Here is a 21444-nt window from a genome sequence, read left to right as displayed (position 1 = left end):
GTAGTTAAGGATTTATGTGTTTTGTGTGAGTCGCATATAGTTGCATATTCATGCTAGTTTAGTTCATATAATTGCATATTTACCATGTAGTAGTTCTTTTATTTTTATTTTAGTAGTTGTTATAATAGTTTGTTCATATAGTTTCATGCATTGCATAATAACATGATCCCTTAGATGATTTTTCTGATTGATTTATGATATTGATGTTAGTGTAGGGATGTCGTGCTTAGTGATGTTAAGTCTTGTCGAGTTGATTTGCAGGCTAGAGACAATTGTATTTCACTAATTTTTATAGGTTGCTTGAGGGCTAGATCATGGTCATGGTTTATTTGTTTGTCGAAGTTTAATCTCTTGTTTATATTTAGGATTTAGGATATTCTCTTAATGATAAAATAGCATGGATATTTAAAAATTGGAGAAAATTGGATTTCATGGCTAGTTGTTGTGGCTAGGTGTCCAATGGCTAGTAGCTGGCTCATTCTATATGAGTAGTATAGGGTTGAACGAGATGGAGTGAAACGCACTCGTTCAGAAATTTGAGAAAAAAAAAGGAAAAAAAAAAGAAAAAGAAAAAAAAATTATGTGTTTATGTATAATTGATCACGAGTGGGCTCTTTAATACTCGAGTTATTAAGTTCTTAGGGGACTTTGTGCCTGTTGACCTAAGGCCTTTTATAGTCTGGGATCCACTAACCTAACGCTCGCTACATGGGTATTATTGTATAAGTCTTTCGTGGACTTCACTCATTGCACAGTCAAATAAGCATATTTGTGTTATTTTTGTGTTGAGAATAAAAGTGTGAATCCATGTAAAACTCCAATATAAGAATAGAAGTGTTATAAGTTATTTTGTGTCTAGCTTTGATTCTATTTATAACCTTGCGATTATTTTGATGATTAGTGAGTCATGATTATTGATCTAGTTGCGATAGTATATCTGTAAGCATTTGCACACACGCACGTTTCTGGATTGTAAGTTGATTTGTGGGGTTTGATTGATCTTTGTGCGAATAACTGCATTTGCTGAGATTTTGCTTGTTGATTGGTTTAGTTATTTTATGGGGATCGTTGCATTCATGCATTTTTATTTCTTGTTCTTTGAGTCTGTTTATGTTTAAGGACAAGCATCGGTTCAAGTTTGGGGGTATGTTGAGTGGCATTTATGACACTTTATAACGCTCCGTAAAGCTTTGGATTGATGTTTTGTACTCAAGTTGTTGGTGTTTTAACGTGTTTTTGTAGTGTTTTTGCATTTCAGACATTTATCAGGAATACAGGTACATTGGCATTGTCTGGATGCTAATTTGGTGTTAGGATGGTGTCTAGAATAAAAGCTAGTGAAAAGACCAGCTCAAATCAGCAAGAAAAGAAAGAAGTTAGAAATTTCTCCAGAGAGACGGCGCGCCCGCGATGTGATAGCGTGCGGCCGCGCCAAAATGGCAGAATGTCAGCGCGCCCGCTCTGGTCAAGCGCGCGGCCGCGCCGGGTCGGGAAAATTAAATCTTGTTTCTTCTGGAATTTTGATTTGTTGGACTTCTACTCTGCATGGGCTGCTATATAAACATAACTTATGCTCGTTTTTCATAAGAAGACGTATCAGAGCTCAAGGAGAGGCGTAAGAAGACCATAGAGCACAATTCAACCAAGGCGAAGAAGATCTAGTTTAATCTTGTGATTCTTTATTTTAAGTTGTAACTTTGGATGCTAGTTTTCTTATTCCTGAACCTATACTCTTGTTTCATACTTGGTTTATTTATTCAGTATAAACACTACGTTTATTATACCATGCTTTCATCGGAACCCACATTGATGATGAGTCTGATTATGGGCTAGTCGTTATCGTGGGGTTCTAACGGATTTATTTATGGATTTCTTTAGCTAATTCATTTCGATGCCTTAGTGTGTGGTGATTGTATGATAACCTAGTATTGGTTGTACTTATTCATCTTATGAGTGTCACGAACTTATAAGAAAGTGTGTTAATCTTTAATGAAGCGAAAGTGAATTTAAGGATTTAGAACTTGCCATGCTAGCATAGGTTCATGTATGTGATATGCATGATTCGTATGTAATTTTAACCATCTTACTTGCCCTATATAATCACGATAGATAACTTGTGCATTGATCCGTTATGTTATCAAATTCTATTGACATATAGGGTCTCAATATAATTGGTGTCTATTCAGCTTCTATCTCTTTTGTGGATGTCTGGTAGTATGGTATTCGTACAACGAAAGTTGGTGTTTATCAGTTTCGTGTAATCTGATTAGTGTCATCACCATTACATGCTAAGGTTAAGAATGAAAAGGCTATTGAATGAAGTATTTAATGAAGTTAGAATCCCATGTTTGTGTCATATATTATTCAGCTCTCTTTAATCTCCTAGTTTGTGTTTTTTAGTATAACGCGTAGTTAATCTTAGTTAAACAACCTCAAATTGTTATTTTTCTTAGCATTGGATAATAATAATCATACTAGTGTTGCATAAATACATTGATTAAAATTAACCTAAACCAGTCAAAGTGGTAACGAACTAGAATTAATTTTATATTACTTGTGATCGCGTATACTTGCATGAATATTAGCGCGTGTTCTAGCCCTAACACATACATACATGCATGCATACACAGATGCATACATATACGTGCACACACATACTCATGTATTCTTATTTGTCATTAATTTAACATCGTCCTCCAACACAATGAAATGGCCAAATATTTTATTAAATTATATGAAATAAAAAAATAAAATAAACTATGTATAGACATATGTACAATTTATAATTCACTATTAATAATTATGTGACATGTATCATATACTCTCACCGTCTCATAGGTTGTAAATATTGTTATGGGGGTTTGTTGAGCAAATTAATTCATATGACAATTATACCCCAACACTAAAATCTATATAACATCTAATTCACCTCGTCATTCATTTGTATAATTAATATGTGCATACATATACACATACATACATATATACAATAAATATATACATATATATTAATTAATACAGGCACATATTGTGACGACTGAGAATTTTGTGACGTAATCAAGTCAATAAAGTATGTTATGTGATTATAATTATGTGATTAAGTATTGATCAAATGTCTTTGCTGTATATTAGAATATAGGAGCGTAAATAAAAACGTTCCAATTTAAAGAGTCAGCTTAGGAGTTAAGCTGTGTCGTCGGGCCGTCAGGTAGAACGGAACCCGTCCTAATAAGGAATTAAAGAATATAAAATGTAAATTATGTGTGATTGAATGAAATGAATGAGTAAATAAAGTATTTCGTCCTAAGTGACATGTTGATTGGAAAAGATAATGAGAAGCGTAATCGAAACGCTGAGCGTCGGGCCGTCAGGCTGAACGTGACCCGATACGCGTAGAAAAGGATAAAGACTAAAGAAGGATAAATTCCATGATTAGACCTGAGTCGTTATGTGATTATATATATGAGATTGTTGTCTGTGTGCATGACTATGTGTTCTGTGACATTTTTATGAATTTTTAAGGAATTATGTGACTTAAATAAAGGTCTAATTAACCTTCGTGCATTTTTATAAAATTATCTGAGTAAGATAAAAACATGGGATTTGTTTTGATATCTTCTTAGTAGTCCTAGAGACTTTTTAAAAATGATAAGTGGATTTATTAGGTGGTCTTTGCATTTTTAAATTGATTTTATGTGGAAAAATTTTATTATTAAGGCGAGATTGCGAAATTCATATAAAATCAACCGTACGCTCAAAACCTCATTATGAGTAATGGTCAAAAGCTAATTTCAAGGTCTACGTTTTGAAATTGTCATTTGCAATAATTTTCAACTTTCTGAGAGAGATATAATTTATATTTAGTTTTTATCTTATTTGAGTAAAAAGAAAAAGATTGATCAACATAAGTGGGGATTAGTTAATTACTAAAACGCCCCTGCCCTCTAAGCATATATATACACTCATTTCCTCCTCCTTCCTTTCTTTCCACCCGGCCACACTTTCATTCTCTTTTTTTCTCTCATCTCTCTCACTCTCGAAGCTCGCTCTCGAAGCTCTCTCTATTCCACTCGGTATATCACTCTTCTACACTTGATTTTTTATGGATTCTTCCATGGAAATTCGTTCTTGTTCCATATATGAGCTCTAATCCTATTGCATGCATAGTTTGATACTTGCATGTGGGTTGTGTGCGTGTGTGTAGGTTCGGCTAGGCCGAATTATTGCTTTATAAAAACAAGATGAAGTGAACTTGTGGTGATCTTGTCTTGTATGTGTTTGTTGTTGTGATTTTAGAAAATAATCGGGGTTTATGCATATTTAATTATTAGATTAAAGGTGTGTGAGTCCTCATTTCCTAACCCCGAGATTGAGGGCGTCACAAGTTAGTATCAGAGCTACAGGATCTAGTCCCTGAGATAAGTTAGGATTAAAAAGGGTATGTTGGGAATATATCTATATCGCGAGAGAGTTTGACTCATATAGAGTTGAGTTAGACTATTAGGTATAGTCTAAGAAAAGTGTTGATTGGTAAAGTGGAAACTAGAGTTAGGGTGTGAATTAGCTGGAAGCTTTATTTAACCCTAACATTGTTTCTTGGTTGTTGTTTTGTGTTTTCTCTCAGGATCCTAGTAGTGGTAGTGACTCAGATTCAGAGATTAGTTTGACTGGTACCCCTGTGGACCCCATTTTACCCTCTCTAGAGGAGCCTGTGTATGTTAGTTCAGACCCAGAGGAGGACCCTTCTGAGAGTAGTGAGATCCCTATGCAGATTTCACCCTTGAGGCCAGATTCAGAGACCCCTGCCCCTGAGCTAGAGTCCGAGATGCCTAAGACTGTACCTGTCAGTGTTGGTGGCAAGTTAGCCCAGGATCGAGACTTTTTGTACTCCCGCATTCCTGAGTTGGGAGCTTTGGTGGATAGGTTGATTCGAGATTCTAGGCAGAGGACTTCAGTAGAGATGGAAGAGTGGAGAGCTAGGATTCAGTTGGTGGAGCAGGTTGCCATGAGGAGATTGGATGAGGGACCATCCACTAGTGATGCTGATGCTGAGGCCCGGAGGCTGCATAAGATCATTCGCTGGATGTTGGTTGTGTTGAGAGAGATTCTGGACGATTAGACGGGGCTGTTGGTTGAGCCCGTAGATTGTTATTTTTCAGTGCCGGTAGGCTTTGGGATACTTGGTCAGATGCCGGGATCCCTTTTCATTTATCTTGTTGTATTTCAGATCGGTGTTGTAGTAGTAGTAGTTGGAAGTTAGGGGTAGATAGGGGGATATTTTCCAGTTTTTCCTCTGTTTAACCCTGCTATTTATTGTACCGTATTTTAGAACCTGTGATATCCAGAACTATCTTTATGTACCCTTGTTTAAATAAATCCATTGTCTTGCTTTCCATTGTGCACCTAAAATATCTCATAAACTGTTCTTAATATTATGTTTCTATATAACCATGTTTTCGTACAACCATGTTTAAAGATCATAAAACCATATTCAGTGCCATGATAAAACAACACTGATATGAGAATTATGTAGTAATAGGATTGCATGTGCAAAATTGGGTAAAACTTAAAACCCACAAAAGAGATTTTATAGAAACTGTTGTTATATATCTGCCATGCCATCGTATTGCTAAATAATTGCTCAATCAGGTTTGTAAGAAATGTCCAACTCACCAGATCACCAAGAAGGAGAAATTCCTACCCAAGACCCAGAAGTAAACCCAGAAACCACCATGATGAGCAGACTTGCTCAGCTTTTGCAACAACCTGTGGCCCCTAAAGTTGGAAATTTCAAGCACTTTCAATCTGTTAATCCCCCAGAATTCTTAGGTTTTCCAGACCCGATTAAAGCTCAGTCGTGGTTGAGAGAAATGGAAAAAGCCTTTGAGTTAGCAGAAGTTAAGGACGACAAGAAAGCTCAGTATGCAAGTTATTACCTAAAAGATGAAGCAAGTTTCTGGTGGGAGTCTTCTAAGGCGTTGTTGGAAGGCAAAGACTTGTCATGGGAGAAGTTCACTGAGATGTTTCCGGAGAAGTATTTGCCAAGCTATATGCAAGATCAGTTCAAAATGAAATTTCTAGACCTTAGACAGGAGGATATGTCAGTAGCAGAATATGAGGTGAAGTTTTCGGAATTGTCTAGATTCGTACCTGAGTACGTGAATACAGAAGCGAAGAAGGCTAAGAGATTCCAACAGGGACTTAAGTCGTGGATTATGAGTCAAATAGCAATGTTGGAGATCAAGAATTATGCTGCTTTGGTTCAAAAAGCAATGATAGTGGAAGGTGAGCGGGAAGCTGCAAGAAGAGAAAACGAAGGAAGAAAGAGGAAGTTTGAAAGCTCTGAGAAAGAGCAAGGAAGCTCAAAGTTCAGAGGGAAGTTTGGAAAGAATGGTGGAGGTCAGAACCAAAAGTTCCAGAAGTTTAAACCCGGCAATGGAGCTCAGAAGAACCGTTTCCAGAAAGCTGGACAACCGGGGAAGGACAACAGACCCCAGATGCAAGAATGCAGGAATTGTGGAAAGAGACACCCGGAAAGGTGTAATAAGCTGGATATAACGTGTTTCAAGTGCAACCAGAAGGGGCATTACTCTTCAGAATGCCCAAGTGGAGCAAGGAAGCCTGATTCGGCTTGTTTCAAGTGTGGTAAAGTGGGCCATATGGCCAAGAATTGCAAGGAGCCTGTTCAGAAGGCTAATGTTCTCAGAATTGTTGGACCTCCGTCTCTCCCAGCACCATCAGCTCAACCCAGAGCTAGAACCTTTAACATGACGATGAAAGATGCGGTGCAAGATGTGGACGTGGTAGCAGGTATGCTTGATATAAACTCAGTAGAAGTAAAAGTTTTGATGGATTCTGGAGCAACTAGATCTTTTATTTCTGAAAGTATTCTTGATAAGTTAAATTGTGTTGCGTACCCTCTAGAGCCTAATATGATTATAGAGGTAGCAAATCAAGAGAAAGTTATTGCTAGTAAGATTTGTCCTGATTGTGATGTGACTATAGAAGGTCGGCACTTTTTTGCTGACTTAATTCCCTTTAAGTTGGGAGAATTTGAGGTTATACTAGGAATGGATTGGTTGTCAAACCATGAAGCGCAAATAGAATGTAAAAGTAAGAAGGTGAAATTAAGAACCAAGGATGGTGAAGAAGCGATATTCAAAGGAAAGAGGCAAGAGAAGAAATTTCTAACGGCAATTGAGGCAAGAAGGTTAATACGTCAAGGATGCGACATTTATTTGGCTCATGTCGTGGACGTGGAGAAAGAATCTGTGAAGATCGAGGATATTCCGGTAGTAAGAGATTTTCTGGACGTGTTTCCCGATGAATTGCCTGGACTACCTCCAGACAGAGAGATCGAGTTTACGATTAATTTGGCTCCTGGAACAGAACTAGTGTCAAAAGCTCCCTATCGCATGGCGCCGGTCGAGATGAAAGAATTGGCAGCTCAGTTGCAAGAATTGTTGGACAAAGGAGTGATCTGACCGAGTGTATCCCCGTGGGGCGCACCGGTGTTATTTGTAAAGAAAAAGGATGGAAGTATGAGGTTGTGCATTGATTACCGCGAGCTGAATAAGTTGACGATCAAGAATAAGTACCCTTTACCGCGGATCAATGACTTGTTTGACCAGTTAAAAGGAGCTTCGTGTTTTTCAAAGATTGATTTAAGGTCTGGGTATCATCAATTAAAGATTAAAGCAGAAGATATACCCAAGACAGCGTTCCGAACGAGATACGGACACTATGAGTTTTTGGTAATGGCGTTTGGCTTGACAAATGCGCCAGCCGCATTTATGGATCTTATGAACAGAGTGTTCAAGCAGTACTTGGATAAGTTCGTTATTGTGTTTATCGACGATATACTGATTTACTCCAAGACGGAAGAAGATCATAAGGAGCATTTGAGGATTTCCTTGGAAATTCTGCGAAAAGAGAAGCTGTATGCTAAGTTTTCAAAGTGCGAATTTTGGCTAAAGGAAGTGCAATTTCTTGGTCATGTAGTTAACAAATAAGGAATCAAAGTAGGCCTAGCCAAGATAGAAGCTGTAATGAATTGGGAAAGACCCAAGACTCCTACGGAAGTCAGAAGTTTTCTGGGATTAGCCGGATTTTATAGAAGATTTGTGCAAGATTTCTCTAAGATTGTCGTTCCGTTGACAAAGTTGACAAGAAAGAACGAGAAGTTCGTTTGGACAGAAAAGTGCGAGGAAAGTTTTCAAGAGTTAAAGAAGAGGTTGGTAACCGCCCCAGTGTTGGTACTACCAGATGATAAAGGGGAATTTGTGATATTCAGTGATGCTTCATATAAAGGACTCGGATGTGTGTTAATGCAACACGGGAAGGTAATAGCATATGCGTCAAGGCAACTCAAGACGCACGAGCAAAAGTATCCAACGCATGATTTGGAATTGGCAGCAATTGTGTTTGCCCTTAAGATTTGGAGGCATTATTTGTACGGGGAAAAATGCGAGATTTATACGGATCATAAGAGTTTAAAGTATATCTTTACTCAGAAAGAATTGAATATGCGACAAAGAAGGTGGTTGAAATTGATCAAAGATTATGATTGTGTGATAAATTATCATCCTGGAAAGGCAAATGTGGTAGCCGATGCTTTAAGTCGAAAAGAAAGATTGAATCTGTTAACATCATCAGAAGAAATAATCAAGGATTTTGAAAAGATGGAAATAGAGGTGCAGACTTCAGAATTTGGAGGTGAAGCTATATATGCAATGTCATTTCAACCTGAAATTTTGGAAAAGATTCGATGCTGTCAAGAGCAAGTGATGAATCGCGAAAAGGATAGGTTGACGGGAGAAGAAATTAAAACTCAAAAAGATGGGAAAGGAATATACCGTGTTAGCTCACGTATTTGGATACCTAATGTTGTGGAACTAAAGCACGAGATTTTGCAAGAAGCGCATAACTCGAGATTTTCAATTCACCCTGGAAGTACGAAAATGTACCAGGATTTAAAAGAAAGTTATTGGTGGCCCAACATGAAAAAGGAAATTACGGAATGAATAAGTAAATGTTACACGTGCCAAAGAGTCAAAGCGGAACATCAAAAGCCGAGCGGATTGCTTCAGCCACTAGATATACCTGAATGGAAATGGGAGCATATAGCGATGGATTTCGTGGTAGGATTACCTAAAACCAAGTCAAATCATGATGCGATTTGAGTGGTAATCGATCAGTTGACGAAGTCAGCACATTTCTTGCCAATAATTGAAAGGTTTTCGTTGGAAAAGTTGATCAAATTGTATCTGGATGAGATCGTGATGCGTCATGGAGTTCCTGTGTCTATCGTGTCCGATAGAGATCCAAGGTTTAACTCGAGATTTTGGCGACAATTCCATGAACATTTGGGAACTAAGTTGAAAATGAGTACGGCATATCATCCGCAGACAGACGGACAAAGTGAAAGAACAATTCAGACAATTGAAGATATGTTGCGAACCTGTGCAATTGATTTCAAAGGAAATTGGGACGATCATTTGCCCTTAATTGAGTTTTCCTACAACAACAGTTATCACGCGAGTATTGGCATGCCACCTTATGAAGCGTTGTACGGAAGAAGGTGTAGATCCCCTACTTATTGGGACGAAGTTGGTGAGCGCAAATTAATTGGCCCAGAGCTAGTTCAACAAACGAAAGAAAAGGTAGAAATGATTCGAAAAAGGTTAATTGCAGCTCAAGATCGCCAAGCAAAGTACGCAATTCAAGAACGGAAAGATGTGCAATTCAAATCTGGAGACAAAGTCTTGTTAAAGATATCTCCTTGGAAAGGTTTAACCCAATTCGGAAAGAAAGGGAAGTTGAGTCCTAGGTATATTGGACCATTTGAAGTATTACGTCGAGTTGGGAAAGTGCCATATGAATTGGCGCTACCTCCGCAAATGCAACATCTGCACAATGTATTTCATGTATCTCTTCTAAAGAAGTATAATGCTGATGCGAGCCATGTGATCGAATTGGAACTAGTGGAGATCCAACCAGATTTGTCCTATGTGGAACAACCAGTACGAATTTTGGATCGAAAAGAAAGGACGCTTAGAAATAAAGTTGTACCTCTAGTTAGAGTGTTGTGGAGAAATCCATTAGTCGAATAATCGACTTGGGAATTAGAAAGCGAAATGAAAGAAAAGTATCCCCATCTATTTGCTTAGATTAGATTCTGAGGACAGAATCCTTTTAAGGAGGGTAGATTGAGACGACTGAGAATTTGCGACGTAATCAAGTCAATAAAGTATGTTATGTGATTATAATTATGTGATTAAGTGTTGATCAAATGTCTTTGCTGTATATTAGAATATAGGAGTGTAAATAAAAACGTTCCAATTTAAAGAGTCAGCTTAGGAGTTAAGCTGTGTCGTCGGGCCGTCAGGTAGAACGGAACCCGTCCTAATAAGGAATTAAAGAATATAAAATGTAAATTATGTGTGATTGAATGAAATGAATGACTAAATAAAGTATTTCGTCCTAAGAGACGTGTTGATTGGAAAAGATAATGAGAAGCGTAATCGAAACGCTGAGCGTCGGGCCGTCAGGCTAAACGTGACCCGGTACGCGTAGAAAAGGATAAAGATTAAAGAAGGATAAATTCCATGATTAGACCTGAGTCGTTATGTGATTATATATGTGAGGTTGTTGTCTGTGTGCATAACTATGTGTTCCGTGACATTTTTATGAATTTTTAAGGAATTATGTGACTTAAATAAAGGTCTAATTAACCTTCGTGCATTTTTATAAAATTATCTGAGTAAGATAAAAACATGGGATTTGTTTTGATATCTTCTTAGTAGTCTTAGAGACTTTTTAAAAATGATAAGTGGATTTATTTGGTGGTCTTTGCATTTTTAAATTGATTTTATGTGGAAAAATGTTATTATTAAGGCGAGATTGCGAAATTCATATAAAATCAACCGTACGCTCAAAACCTTATTATGAGTAATGGTCGGAAAGCTAATTTCGAGATCTACGTTTTGAAATTGTCATTTGCAATAATTTTCAACTTTTTGAGAGAGATATAATTTATATTTAGTTTTTATCTTATTTGAGTAAAAAGAAAAAGATTGATCAACATAAGCGGGGATTAGTTAATTACTAAAACGCCCCTGCCCTCTAAGCATATATATACACTCATTTTCTCCTCCTTCCTTTCTTTCCACCCGGCCACACTTTCATTCTCTCTTTTTCTCTCATCTCTCTCACTCTCGAAGATCACCATTTTCTCTCTCTCTATTCCACTCGGTATATCACTCTTCTACAATTGATTTTTTTTGGATTCTTCCATGAAAATTCGTTCTTGTTCCATCTATGAGCTCTAATCCTATAGCATGCATAGTTTGATACTTGCATGTGGGTTGTGTGCGTGTGTGTAGGTTCGGCTAGGCCGAATTGTTGCTTTATAAAAACAAGATGAAGTGAACTTGTGGTGATCTTGTCTTGTATGTGTTTGTTGTTGTGATTTTAGAAAATAATCGGGGTTTATGCATATTTAATTATTAGATTAAAGGTGTGTGAGTCCTCATTTCCTAACCCCGAGATTGAGGGCGTCACACATACACACACATACATACTCGTATATTCTTATTTATCATCTATCTAACTTCGCACTCCAACATAATGAAATGGCGAAATATTATATTAAATTCAATGAAATAAAAAATGAAGTAAACTATTTATACAGATATGTATGATTTATACTTCGCTATTAACATTGTTGTTAGACACATATATTAAAAAAATGAATTATGTTGAAAAAAATTAAGAAAGTAGAGGTAAATTTTGGAGTTATTATCAAGATAATGTGTTATTTTAGAAAATTTTAATAATCTGTTGTAACATCCCAAAATAGAAAGTTTTTGAGATAGAGAGTATCATATGTCATTCAGTGAGTAAACTTACAGTATTGGCGTCAATTTTTATATAGTATGACTCATCAATCACATTTCTAGCACATAAACACATTAAATAATTAAAAAACAAATTAATAATTACACTATATTTAGACTGATTGATATACATCAGACACACATAATCACTTATATTTATTTTACTTTCTAAGTATTAAAATATTACAAATACCATTTAAATATGAAGTGGCCAAAAGCGTATACTAACTTAATTTATTTATTTTTGCGAATGCACCATTGCAAACATATATCAATATATGTATAAACAAATAAATTATTCATCCATTAGGTTACAACATAAATATATTGTCAATAATTACAACGAAAACAATTTCAATTAGTACAACTTATACCGATAACAGTAAGATCACATATACATGTCAAACATTATTTTATATTTGGCGGTGTTATGTTTGTTAGTGCGTACTATTCACTTAACTTTTTAATAAGACATATTATATAAAATATGACCTATTTGTGTACGGGTTTATAAGTTACTTAGTATTTATTTTGCACTGTTTGTCGATCCAATTTATAAGTTGAATTTACAAGTTATAAATTGAATATTAGTAATAACTACTTTTTCTCAACTTATTTTGATTTTTACTTTTTTATTAATTTTAGTATTAAATATATGTTTTTAAATGTTAAGTTAATTTAAAAATCATGAATTAAGATAATAATATTTAAAAATTATTTATTTTAGTTTATTTAAATTTTAAAAAAATTCTGACTTATAAGTAAATTAACCAAACATTTACATAACTTATAAGTTTTCATCTACTTATCACTTTTAAGTCACTTATTAATTTTAAGTCATAAGTTACTTATTTTAAAATTTCTCAAACCGCCATTATATTTTTTGCAAAAATAATATATGATCGTTTAGAGGAATATGTATTGTCATGAATTCAAACGCTTGCAAAAGGTGTGTCTTAGAAAGTTATTCACTCTTATTTAATAAAAATTGTATTCAGTTTTCGTGAACTTTGTAATTTGTAATTTTTATTCTGAATGTGTTAGCTGAATTTTTATGGAAACCAATTTTCTTCTAATTTTATTACACAAAAAATTTTGTTTCATTTTTATGATTTTATTTTGGACCGTTACTTAAAACATCAGCATAATATGGTGTTATCGTGTTCTTAAAAAATCCTTAAGTTGTTTAGGATTAACTTTTCAAAAATTATCAAGTGTGAATCACGAATAAATTAGTAATTTTAAGAACATTTGTAACGATCTAACTGTCGCACAATATTATTAAAAAATTAGCATGTATCATTCATTTTATTTTTTCAAAATCTTATTATATTTCTTTTGTGTTCACAACTAGTACTGTTTTTAGATCATGCTTCGTTTATTTTATATTTGTGAAATTCTTTTAATACTTCTTTTGGGGGGTTTTTATAATAAAGTGGCGAAACTTTTTTACAAAATACCTTCATTTGTCAAAATATTTTGCAACAATATAATATTAAAAAAAACTGTTTTCTTTAAAAAAAGTATTTGTTAAAATACATTTTACAACTTTACAATAGTATTGGCAACTTAAATCAATCAATATTTATTTCAACTTTAAAAATTAGTATTAAAATCATCGTTCATCCCAAATTCCGTTACTCAATAAGTGGTACTGTTTAATTTAAAGACAACAAAAGAAAACAACTTGAATAATTTGCAGAAAAAAAGAAAGATGTTTTATCTGGTTGCAAAAAGATATTTTTCCAAATATTTTCTGAAAAGGTCAAATTGCAAAAACAAACTTTAAAAAAATGATATTTTCGATAATTTTTCTGTTTCTTTTTTGTTTGCACAATTTTAGCACATAGATGTACTACTGATTACCATGCAAGAATTCCCGCAAATTGAATGATAGATAGAAAGATATTCATATATATTCTTTACATAAAAAATATTAGTAGACAAATTTAATTTATAGATTAATCATCTTTAAATTCCGATGAGTTTAATATCAGTGTTTATCTGTTAACCTTTTCGACAAAGAGTTTTCCGACAACCCAAAAGTCACAAAAACCAAGGCCAAACATGCAAAAGATATATGGCATGTTTTCATGACAAGAATGCTGAGGTAATGCACTTAAAACAGCATATAATGCGACCATGAGCAAGAACAGTTGATGATCTACTCAGTAAACGGCTAAAATAAAAGAAACACATAATGTTAAGCAAACACATACCAGTTGATCATTGCAGAAACACGTCAGCAAACACAAACATACCTGTTGCTTCTGACTGGAATTCTAGCACTCACAGATTTTGACTACACCCCTGTAGAAAATTTAGCCATGCTTCCATTTCAAATGATAACTTTAAAGCTGAACATGTAACATATTAGATAGAGAATTGATCATTTACGGTCTGGTCTACGGACATTACATTGGCCTAAAAATCTTCTTATTCGAAATAACTACACACAAACAGACTTTGAAAATATAAACTACAACAGGTTTTGTCAATTTTGAAGTCGTCAAATTCACTACAGATCCTGTCTCTCTAACTGCACCTGCCCTACCTCAATTATCTCTACAGACACTATATCAATCATTTCGATTATCATAACATGAATCATCATACTCGAAACGATGCTCTTTTCCTAGAAGATAGAAGAGACCCTAATTTTGGTAGGGAGGTTCTGACCCTTGAGCAGACAAAGCTGCTACTGGATCACTGACAGGTCCCCTTTGCTCACTAAATGGTCCACCATTTGGGACTGGTAATGCTTCACTCTCACCAATAAGAGCTCCTCCTGGTGCACACACATCCATCAAAGCAAGCCCTTCTATCTCTTGCAGCACACCTAGGGCAACAGGAGCAAGTTCATTGTTCAGGTAAGGCTTGACAACATCCACAGCGTGTTTCACTCTTGTTTGCTGCATAAAAAGATGGGAACACATAAACAAGATGCCAACCATGCTTCTCCAAATCTAAATTAAACAAAATTGCTAATGCAAAAAATACTTGATGTGGACTTACAAAATGTTCAAATCTCCCCTTCAGGTCTTGATAGGATATTGACTGTTGCTGGTTCGATGATTGAATAGCAGATGCACCCTATAGTTCAAATTGTCAAGGTAGTGTAATGAGCCAATGAGCGAGACCAAAAAGTTTAATAATGTGCGGTGAGAACATTAAACCCATATTCAACACTCCTATTCTCGACTTCAGCTTCATTAGGACATATGCATTTAGATCAGCTCTGAAGCAGTTTGTGATGTTCCAAACTTAAACATACAGTTAAGTTTCTCGTCTAAACTAGAGATGAAGTCTATATCTTTTCTTTTCGACAACAAAAAACATATTGTTTTAGATTTACCTTTATATTATCAGTGCAAAACTAATACACATATGAACATACTCAAGGAGCTGTCTCAAAAGCTAAAATTATACTTGAAGTCATAGTTTCAAGACTTTTTTTTCTTTAATGGAGGATCATCAAATTAAAGGTGCCAAAAATCACTCCATACTGAAAATGTGTTTCAAGGAATATAGTTAATATAACTGTAGATTATTTTAGATCAATCGACACATGTGACAAGCTGAAAGGAATAAATATACCGCATGCGTCAATGATCATGTAAGTATGTTTTTTAAAAGCAAAGAAAATTCTTACGAAGTATCACCAACAACTTTCTACTATATTAACTTACCTATTACCTATATTACTTCTGCTAAGTAATATTAGACTTTTGAGGCCAGGATATAGACTTTAAAGACTAATTCTTCCAAAGTATCATTTATAACTTTCAATTCCATTTGATTACCTATACTATTTCTAGATCTCTCCATCTTTTCAGTTATTGCCACGTCCAGGAATTATTATTCTCTCCCTATTTAAGTGTGCATTACAGAGCTGACAAAATTATAAATTTATCAAATAATGGAATTATCACAAGTTTTCAGTTCATGTTCATTAAACTCGGTTGGTTATTATTTTTTTTGGAATGAATAACATTATAGCATAACTTTAGAAGATAAAGTAGAGAATCAAGAGAAATGAAGTCAACTATGATGCACTCACAGAAAACCAAGTGCAAAGTAGAATAAATTTGGATGTTATAAGTGCATCAAATTCTAGTTGGAAAAAGTAAGATGAAGGGAAACTTGTAAAACGTCATTTAAGATAAACAAAAAGGGATGAGTAAAATAAATTTAGATTTTCTATAATTTCTTCAATGCATAGTGCGAGAGGTAGACTTTATATAAAAAAAAATAAACTATAGAGTTAAGTGACCGAATCAAAATTTATATTGATTAACATGCGATTAAATGAGTGCTTCTCATGTAACATTTGCACTGCAAAAGTAATAACAATTTTTCGCATAAATTTCAGAAAGAATGCACAGAATAAATGTGTTTGGGCCCAGGTTATCAGGAGATAATAGTGTAATTTTAACCCCCCCCCCCCACCCTCAATAGATTCTTATGGCAATTTCGAAATCTGACCAATAAAAGATGGAAAATATGAAGGACAAATAAAGTAGGTTAAGCATATGCAAGCGTTCTTGAATGATAGATTGAAACAGAGTTTAGGGAGGGTTTTTTTTCAACTTTTCATTCGATGCACGCACCTGACATTAATACGAAAGGGTAAAGAAACATAGTATCAATGTAACTATAAGGGTAATAAAACTAGGTGCTGCTATATAGTAATCAATTCATACATAGATTATCTGATGGTATATTTATAATTTAATAATAAACAAGATCAATCAATACTTTAATTCATTTAAATTTAAAATATTGTGTCCTTGTGTATATGGTGCATTTTCAGAATCAACTTGCAGCTAATATGAAAATAATACTCCTAAAATCACTAATTCTTAGTGCTAACATTACAATATTATCTTGACAATTTGGACGATCTCTAAAGTGTACATTTCAGTTTCTTTCATGATCCTACAATCTCATGCACTATTTGATCTAGTTATCATATTTAAAATTGTAAAAGGACGACATTTTCCATTGAGAGTACCAAAATGATACAGATTAATTGCATATTTATAAAAATGATGAAAAGGCTGTTTTAAATACATGCAGTTTCGAATCGACCAAACACTAAATTAAAGATAAAATGTTAGTGAAGGTACTTGAATAATAACCAAATGCAGCATTTATTATCATAGGTGTTAAAACATCGGTTTAATCAACAAATGTAGTTGGCAGCTAACTAACTTACACAATTATAGACTTTTGAGGTAAGGATTAAGAATATAGACTTGTAAGCGAGACAATTCTTCCACTTACTAATTGTAACTTTCTACTTTGTTTACTCGCCTATAATATTTCAGTTATTTACCATAGGCTTGGCGCTTGGGACATGAGCTGGTGAGGAACTGATGACATATACTTTTAAGCGGAGCAGAATTTTCCCAAGTTTTATTTATTTGCCTATATCATTCTCATATCTGACTATCTTTCCAGCTTTTTCCAAATCTATTTTATTTTCTAATCAATATTATTTCCAAATTTTTCTGTATTTCAAGCTGTTACAAGTGAAAAACATTGGGAAGAAATACACACATACAATAACTGCACCACTTGCAGATACTTAGCATCAAACATAAAAAGAAAAAATTGCACATACTCCAAAATTAAGTAGGAATGTAAAACCAGACTTGTTACCAAAAAAACTTATAGATTAATAGAATCAAAAGATAGGATAAAACATCCTTGTAACATTTACAAAACATTTTAATTTCAATAAAATTTTGATATTCCCTATAACACGGAATATTAATAAAATCTACCACCTTAAAGATAATTAAGATGTATAAGGCAAAGCAAATAAGATGCAGTATTTACCAAACTTGAAATTAACCATAAATTTATAAGAAAATTACCTTTTTTGGCCTTCCCAAAGGTTTTCCACTAAGTTTTCTTGGCTTTCTTCTCACAGCTAATTTGGAAGGTCTTCCAGCATCTCCCATCCCCTCCAGAGGCACAATTATTGCATTACCAACCCCACCAACATTCTTTCGGGGCCTACCCCTTTGCTTGTGAACCGTACCCTTCCTAGGCCGCCCTCTAGGTCTCTGTCCCATAACCAACCCAATTGCTCTCATCTTAGGTGGCCTTCCACGCGCCCTCTTCAGACCACCACCAATTCCCATTAACACAGACACCATGCCAGTCTTCTTCACCGGACTTCCCCTTGCTCTCTTCCCCAAAACTGACCCTCCTTCTCCAACAGCAACAATTTCATTATGAACCTTAGGTGGCCTCCCCGGCTTCCTACCAACTGAAACCACCTCTTTTTCATTACTAACCTTCGGTGGCCTCCCTGGCCTCCTAGCACCAACTTTAACCACCTCCGCCCCAACACCCGGCTCCGCCACTGCAATCGGCTCAGCCTCAACAGCAACTGTTTGCATCTTCGGTGGCCTTCCTGGACGCCTCTTAACCACTGTCCCTCCATCAACCTCACCCATTGGCACCACATTCGGCACAGCCCCAATCGGATCAAAAGGAGCAGGAGCAGGTGCTGGAACAGTAACCCCCAAACCCCCACTCACACCATTAACATCACCAATTGGAACCACATTTGGAACCGCTCCAATTGGATCAAACGGAACCGCAACAGGAACCTTAGCAGTAACACCCAAAACCCCACTAAAAGTACCACCTCCACCTCCATTTCCAGCCTCAACCCCACCACCATTCGACAGAATCTTGGGAGGCCTACCCGGCTTCCTCTTAATCCCAACAGAAGAACCCTCCCCAACAACAGCCTGAGACTGAGACTGAGACTGAGACTGTGACGGGGCAACCCCAACACCAGATCCAGGCAACATATAAGAATGCTTATTCATGACAAGCTTCCCCATGTTTTTCATCTTCCTCAAATGTTGAGTCAACAAAGTAGCATGACTAATTGATAAATTCTTGTACTCACTCTCAATATACTTAGCTATAGCTTGTCTACTGGACCCATCTTTCTCTTTCATAGCTAAAATAGCAGCAGTAATCATCTAACACAACAACAAACAAAACAAATAAAAACCCACAAAACATTCACAAAAATCAAAGCTTTACAAATCAAGAAACACACATAAAAATCAAAACTTTAAAATCAAGAAACACATACCTCATCATAGGGTGGATGGTTTGGTTGTGCAGCGGCAGTGACGGTGGCGCTGGGAATTGGAGTGGCCGGCGGCAGATCTGAGTTAGGAGGTTCCATGACAGTGAAATTTGCAGAGAGAGAGAGATGGAGAGAGAGAGAGAGAAATGGAAAGGAGAGTATATTGAGGACAATAATACAAAATAAAATAAAATAAAAGTTAGTGTATAATAGTTGTGTGTGTATATAATATACTATAGACAATAGTGGATAGGACAGGATGTAATATTAATGATGCGAGGATATTAGGAGATAACAAAGTGGAAAAAAGGTGTGATCCAACTGTTTGAGTTATGACATTATTCACCAGCCCCTGTTTTAATTTACCAATTATATATTCTATTTTGTTTTTTTGGCACAATATTATATTCCTACTTTTTTTATATTATTTAGCAAGATTTTTAATATTTTATAAATCTCATTTTTGCGTACAAATTAACTAATTTTTTTGTCTGAACTAATTTTTAAATAAAAATTTATAAACTTGTTCATGAGAATATAAAAATGTTGATAAATTCTACGTAATTTATTTTTTTTATTTTACGTGATATAACAGTTTACATCAAATTATTGAGTATGATATATTAAATTTATATCAAAAAATATATAAATTTTTGAAAATTATCTTGAGGGGATAACAAAATATGATATTATTTGTAGTTATAATTCTTTTTTCTCTTAAAAGGTATAACTTGAATACCTTGTAATTATATTCACAAAACTATATAGTATATTTCTTTTGATATTATGTGCATTATAACTATATTGAATGCAAGTTATAATTTTATCAAATTTATAAGTTTTAATAATTATCTAACGAACACTTTTATTTACTTTATAACAATCTATTTATGATTAATTAAACTTGAGCTATATAATTTATTTTAGTTATTTTGTTTTTAAACTAAAAATTATATTTTCGGTTAAAATTAATAATTTTATAAGTTAACATTTTGTGAAGATTTAATTTATTTCTATTGATAATGAATAAAATTAAAATATTACAAGCATTTGTAAAAAATTTATCTCTTCAATATATAATTGTAAAAAAATGTAATAAATTTTATAGCATTTAAAAATTAAACATTTAATCTTTTTACAAATATCATAAATGATAAAGGGTACTTCTTCTTTTTTTTACAGTTGATAAAGGGTATTTCATGCCGTATTTTTTTTACAAACCAATTTGTTTACTAATAAAATCTTTTAAAAATAAAGTTAGCTTCGCGTTTATTACATTAATATAATATAATAAAAAATTAATTACGTTTTTTGAAAAAAGGAAATCAACTTAATAATAAAAGTTATAAGGTATCAACAGCTTAAACTGTTTTATCATTTATCCTTTAATTAGGGGTTTTTTGAAAATGATAAAAATATATGTACTTGTTGTTTTCAACTATTCATCCGTGAAATTCTTTATCACTAATCAAAATCACGAAAATCTCTAATCACAAATAAAAGAGACTCAACATAATACAAATAAATTGGGAGATTATTAAATAAATAAAAATTTAATCAAGAAAAATAAACGAAAAAAGGATTGGGACTTTATCCCGACGAAAATCATGGAAAACCAACAGATTTTTTTAAAAGGAAATTGATTGTTATAAATAAAAATATATTTATCCTATATAAAAAAGGAAAAATAATTGAATAAATTTTGCAACACAGCGACAACAATCTCATTGTTATGCGACAACAATCTCATTAATATATTCTTAAAACTAAATAATCACTTATATCTACATTTTTCTTTTAGTAGCTTAACACTTTTTCATTTTCATACTAAATAATATTTTCTTCACAAATTTTAATTTATATTCTTATCGATATAATCTTGCAGATACAAAACAATAACTACCGAATAAATATCATATTTAAATTTTTTAAAAGATTGATACTAAAATCTGATGCCATTTTACCAAAAAATGAATACTAGTAATGGTTATTAATTGATAGTTGTTATTTATTATGAACCATAGTGAACATAGGGGTAAATATTTCTTGATTTTTTTTCAAAACTTTATAAATTACTTTCAAGAAAATAAAGTTTTTTGTTTTAGACTTTGGAACTCAAAACACCTTCTTGAAAGATTACAAGAAATTCTAGACTGTTTTGTTACAACTAGAACTAAGGACCCGTAACATGTTTTATAGACAAATTTGCACTAAAATAGACTAACTTATTTTCTAAAGTGCTTTTGGCTATTTCTATTTTAAGTGCTACAAATCTGCATATACAATCTTCCAGGTTTGTTACCTTCCTTTGTCCAGTTCATCTTGACCCTTCATCTTGCACTCTTCAAGATGCATTTATAGACTTTTTATTTTATGATAAAATGGTTTATTGAAAATAATCTTGAATCTTCATGATTGATGCAT

At 34.0% G+C, this 21444-nt stretch overlaps 1 protein-coding gene across 1 annotated transcript; it reads right to left on the bottom strand.

The window, feature by feature from the left end:
- Positions 1-14255: 14255 nt before the first annotated feature.
- On the bottom strand, positions 14256-19217 carry LOC141713211 (uncharacterized). Its single transcript, XM_074516518.1, has 4 exons — positions 19024-19217; positions 17780-18907; positions 14913-14990; positions 14256-14809 (listed from the first exon to the last, which is right to left on the bottom strand). The coding sequence occupies exons 1-4, from the start codon at positions 19117-19119 to the stop codon at positions 14552-14554; spliced, it is 1560 nt and encodes a 519-aa protein (XP_074372619.1). The 5' UTR covers positions 19120-19217; the 3' UTR covers positions 14256-14551.
- Between the last annotated feature and the right edge of the window lie 2227 nt (positions 19218-21444).

Source organism: Apium graveolens, chromosome 3, assembly GCF_009905375.1.
Source record: "Apium graveolens cultivar Ventura chromosome 3, ASM990537v1, whole genome shotgun sequence".
Classification (NCBI taxonomy): domain Eukaryota; kingdom Viridiplantae; phylum Streptophyta; class Magnoliopsida; order Apiales; family Apiaceae; genus Apium; species Apium graveolens.
Note: the sequence above shows the minus strand (reverse complement) of the source record. Positions and strands in the feature narration are given on the sequence as shown.